Genomic DNA, 5,322 nt, shown 5'->3' with positions numbered 1-5,322 from the left:
TGTCTTGAGGGAAATAAAATTAATAAACATTCAGAATAGAAATATCTATGACTGCATATAGATGTTTCACTACATGAAAATTAGTGGGACAGCATTGACCTAATGGTAAAGTCAGATTTGGAGAGATTTCTACATAGACTTTAAACAATGAATTAACAATTAGTACCTTTGTTACTGATAATTGTGATAATAATAATTATGAAGAATAAAAAGCAGTTATAATTTGCACAAATTTGGACCAAACCTTCATGCATGAACTGAAGCCTAATAGCTTATTTAGCAATGGTAAAGATATCTCATAATCTATCTTTATATGGAAAAAAGAAATGCATGGTAAATATGTTTTTATTTCTCTGTTTTTAAACAATTAATGATTATTGTTGAATATATGCTAATATGGCTTTCAACATTGTTGAAAAAAATGCTGTCAAAGTTCAAAGGTGCAATAACTTATGTCTCATTGTCTGTCTAAACTCTACTACAAACATTGTTTGTATTTTACAGGATACTATTTTTTTCCAATGGAGTTTTCTTTTTTTCCTGATTGTTGGATAACAGGATTTATTAATTTTTTCTGCTGATTTTTGAGTTCTTTTGTTTAAATGTATTTAACACTGATATAATTGTGTGTTTATCAGCAAGTGAATTTCAAAATAGCAGTTATGTTGTAACTTAAGTTCTATCATTTTCTATTTAATACTACGTTATTAAACACATGTTTAATAAACTTGTGTTCATGTATTAGTTTAAAAACTTTTTGTGCTACTATTTTAGCCTAATTTGATAGGGAAACTGAGATAAAAACAGTGCCATCATTTACATAAACCCATACATACTCAGAGATTAGAGTAAGAGATATAGCAAATTATTTTATAATTATTGGGTAGATTTACATTCCCTTTCTTCTAGAAACACATAGGAATTCTCCAATTTTCCAACACTACCAGAAACCAACAAGAGTTCAGACAAATTATGATGGATCCAGTTCTTCTGAGTTATCTTTCATTGATGAAAATGGACCTAAACCAACTTTGTTCTAACCTTAGCCAATGTTTTTGATTACTACATGATAACACAACTTAAAAGAGGAAAGAAGGAAAAATGGTTGGTGGTTGGTCCTTTTGTAGAGATGGATAAAAATGGTAAACAGTGTACTCTGATATGACAATCCTACATCTCTTTTCTCGATATTGTGATCCTCTGTTCATTCTATCCATGTTTTATGTTTCCTTTATGTTTTGTATTCTCACCACATATCAAAATGCCACCTCCAAAATGTTTATCTAACTGAATCTCTCTCCTTTATTTTCTTACAGTTACGCCAACTTTGTCATTAAAAAAAATGGAGAATCAAACCACAGTGCCTTATTTTCTGCTTCTGGAATTCTCAAAACATCGGCATCTTCAGCTTTTGCATTTCTTCTTTCTCTTTATGTTATATCTGACAACTGTAACAACAAATCTTCTGATCATCTCTGCAGTCATTATCGACCATCGATTGCACAGCCCCATGTACTTCTTTCTCATGAATTTGGCTCTACAGGATCTGGGCATTGTTTCAATCATTGTCCCCAAATCCATGATCAATTCTCTCATGAACACCAGACACATCTCATACTTTGGTTGTGTTATTCAATACTTTCTCTTTCTCTCTTTTGAAGCCTCTGATTTCTCACTCCTGACAGTCATGGCATATGATCGATATGTTGCCATTTGCCTTCCCCTGCACTATGAGTTGGTGATGAATTGGAAATACTGTACTGAAATAATAATTGTAGTGTGGGTTTCAGGTCTCCTCTGTGGAATGCTGCATACCACTGGCACTTTTTCCATCCTTTTTTGTTCTAATGTGGTCAACCAATTCTTCTGTGAAATTCCACAATTGCTGAATCTAGCCTGCTCTGGCATAAATCGACTTGAGATTGGAATTCTTGTGGCCAATGTCATTGCTTCAGTAGGCTGTTTTACTTTTATAGTTGTATCTTATGCAGTGATCTTCAAGACAGTGTTAAGAATCCCTTCTGAAAAAGGAAGACAAAAAGCTTTATCTACTTGTATTCCCCATCTTACGGTAGTGTTTATGTTAGTATTAAGTGGATTCATTGCCTATCTGAGACCTTCCTCTAACACTGCATCTTCTTTAGATATTGGATTGACTGTTCTGTATGCCCTCCTTCCACCCCTGTTCAATCCAATCATCTATAGCATGAGAAATAAGAGTATCAAGTTTGTCCTTTCTAAACTGTGGAGATTCTGACAATTTCTTTTGACATTGTTTATATTCTATGCATTATATTTTTTTATTTTTCCTCTCTTTTCATTTATTCATGTGAAAATATGATATAATGTGTACTTGGAATGGAGGCAAAGTTTAGCCAATGTTCTGCACTTCTATTTACTGTCAATATACTTTACAGATGCTAAATATGGATGTTCGGCAGCTCTGGCATCCTACACACTAATAATTCTTTATGTTTAATGAAGTGTAATGTGACTGGGGGAAAGAGGTAGAAATAGCAATAGCCCTTAGATTTATATACTGCTTTACAGTCCTCTCTAAAGTTTTAGAGAGTCAGCTTATTGCCCCTAACAAACTGGATCCTCATTTTACCCACCTCAGAAATATGGAAGCCTGAGTCAACCTTGAGCCAGTGAGATCTGAACTGCCAAACTGCTGGCCGCCAGTGATCAACAGAAGTAGCCTGCCGTAATGCATTCTATTCACTGTGCAATTGCAGCTCATAGTAAAATGCAGAAGCAAAATGCCGAGGAGGTTTAAATATGTTATATTTTTCATGTGATTTCCTGTATGTAATGGCTCCTCTCTAATGCTGGTCCCTCTAATGCTTTAAAAAGAGACTGGACTCCTGCTTGAACAGGGGGTTTAACTAGAAGACCTCAAAGATCCCTGCCAACTCTATTCTGATTGATTGATTGGTCCTTAATATGGTAGCTAAAACTTCAGGGTTTCTAAAATAGATAGTCCTCTATAAGACTTCCCTCCTGAAATGATCATTTCCTTACAAACTTTGATATTTTGCTTCTTTCAGTCAGCCTCAAGTCTGGCAACTGCTAGGACAAGTTGCTATATTTTTCCTGGCAACATTTTTTTTCAGAAGGTGTTTGCCATAGCCTCATTTCAAGGTCTGACAGAAAGGGACTGACCCAAAAGCATGTAGTTGGCTAAATTCCTATGACAGAATAGAAGTTTAAGTCTTCTGGTTTTTAGCCTGATGCCTTAACTTCTATGTCCAGTGGGTTTTCAGATTATTTAGCTCAGAATATTTCTTTTCTTTAGAAATGCTTTGGCAGGAGCAGACATGTGGCAGGGTGTGAAAGCTCTGTGTGAACTGATAATATTTCATATATCCTTTTGATAACCATGAGAAATAAAAAAATAAAGCAATTAAATTAAGATGACACATAATTCTACTAGAACATCAAAAAGGTTTTCAAGAGTTTTACAGCTTAATACAAAATGGAAAAGACAGGGCATGTTATCTGGTTCAATACTTGGAGAAGGGAACAAGGAAACCAAGGATGATATCTTATTGAAATGTCCTTGAGAAATATTGAATATCATCCAAACAGCTAATAATATATACCAAAAGCAATATCACTGTTTTCTGATATCTCTGCCACTACACTTACAATATTTTTGTAAATGTATAGAAAAAAGAAGATTCACCATGTACTTTAGGGCTCGTTATAAATGCATTTGTAGGTACTTATTAAATCCTAGGTGACATACGTAACTTACTTAGAGGAAAATGAGGGGCTTTCAGCTAAAGGGACATGAAATTTTCTTATACATTGATAGTGCTCTATTAGATTTTGCAGTCTTGTTTTCTTGCTTTATCCGTGGATATGTCTTGTCTACATTATACAACTGTTCTAGTTATGATTTTGCAATGCTTTGCTGAATGAACTCAACTTTTTAGGAGGATGTGATTATTTCATTCTAATCCATGTTAATGTCAATATACAGTGCTGATTCCAGACAGATGAGTTGGATTTGAGAATTGATCTAGCAAAGGTTTCGTATGCCCTTGTTTGCAGTACAATATTACCGGAGAAGAAGCTCCGCAAGATTAGGTTAACAACTATTTATGCCTTTTGGGCAATACTGTTACAGTGAGTTCTGCTGCTTAGATCATTTGATAGGAGTACCCCATGGTCCTTGACAGAGTCGGGATCATTTACAACATTGTATCCACCTCGTATATTATGCATTTTATGTGAGAATACTCTGATATGCCAATCATGCATTCATTTTTTCCATGGACTCATACTCTCTTCATTCTGTGCATGCTTTACACTTTTTTTGTTTACTATTATCTCTATATATCAATATGCCACTTCCCTGCAGTTATGCCCTGCAACTTTCTCTTAAAGACATATGGAAAAACAGTTTCTTACTTTTTGTTCCTGGAATTCTCAAAAAATGTGCAGCTTTTGCATTTCTTGTTCTTCTTTGTGCTATAGCTGACATCTGTAACAGCAAGTCTCATTATCTCTTCAGTAGCTTTTGACCATCAACTACACAGCCCCATTTGCTTCTTTCTAATGAATTTAGCTCTGCAGGACATGGGCATTATTTCAGTCATTGTGCCCAAATCCATGATAAATTCTATCATAGACAACAGACACATCTCTTACTTTGATTGTATTGCTCAAATCTTTCTCTCATTTGAAGCTTCTGATTTATCCCTCCTGATAGTCATGGCATATGATTGATATGTTGCTATTTACTATCCCCTGCACTCTGAGATGGTGATGACTTGGGAATCCTGCACTGAAATTATAATTCTAGTGTAGGAATTCTACAGGAATTATCTATGCAATGTTGCATACCAGATTTTGTTTTGTAACTACGTATTGTCATTCCACTAGGTACGTATTGGTTTCCTGATCTTTCTTTTCTGCCTTTTCTCTTTGTAATTTGTAGAATTATTTTCAACCTGTGCTTTAATAATGTGGACATATCTAGCCAAGGTCAAGCTGTTCCCCTGCCTATGGCACGAAGAAGAGAGGTTGGGATTTTAAAAAAAAAAACTGGAGCTCAAAGAGAATCACAAATGATGAAATATGTGTCAGGGATCTCTTTTCAGTTGATTTTCACCTCTCACAGTTCACATTGAAGCCCCATTCTGTTAATAATCTGAAATATTATTATTCTATGTGATATGATAACTGTTCCTGGAGGAAGTTATTGTGATATTAATGGCCAATTATGTTAATAAGCACAAAGGAATCAATGTTACTCATGTTTTCTAACTATATTAATAATCACAAATAAGTGAGTTTAATTTTTATGTACAA

General features: G+C 34.6%; 1 protein-coding gene across 1 annotated transcript; it reads left to right on the top strand.

Moving 5' to 3' along the window:
* The first annotated feature begins 1,339 nt into the window (after window positions 1-1,339).
* LOC148046181 (olfactory receptor 14A16-like) lies at window positions 1,340-2,257 on the top strand. Its single transcript, XM_087711921.1, has one exon. It carries the CDS (start codon window positions 1,343-1,345, stop codon window positions 2,255-2,257), a length of 915 nt encoding a protein of 304 aa, XP_087568047.1. The 5' UTR covers window positions 1,340-1,342.
* The last annotated feature ends 3,065 nt before the right edge of the window (window positions 2,258-5,322 follow it).

Source organism: Thamnophis sirtalis, unplaced genomic scaffold (genome assembly GCF_051295495.1).
Source record: "Thamnophis sirtalis isolate CommonGarterSnake01/CBP01778 unplaced genomic scaffold, rThaSir2_p1.2 scaffold_4, whole genome shotgun sequence".
NCBI classification, from domain to species: Eukaryota; Metazoa; Chordata; class Lepidosauria; order Squamata; family Natricidae; genus Thamnophis; species Thamnophis sirtalis.
Note: the sequence above shows the minus strand (reverse complement) of the source record. Positions and strands in the feature narration are given on the sequence as shown.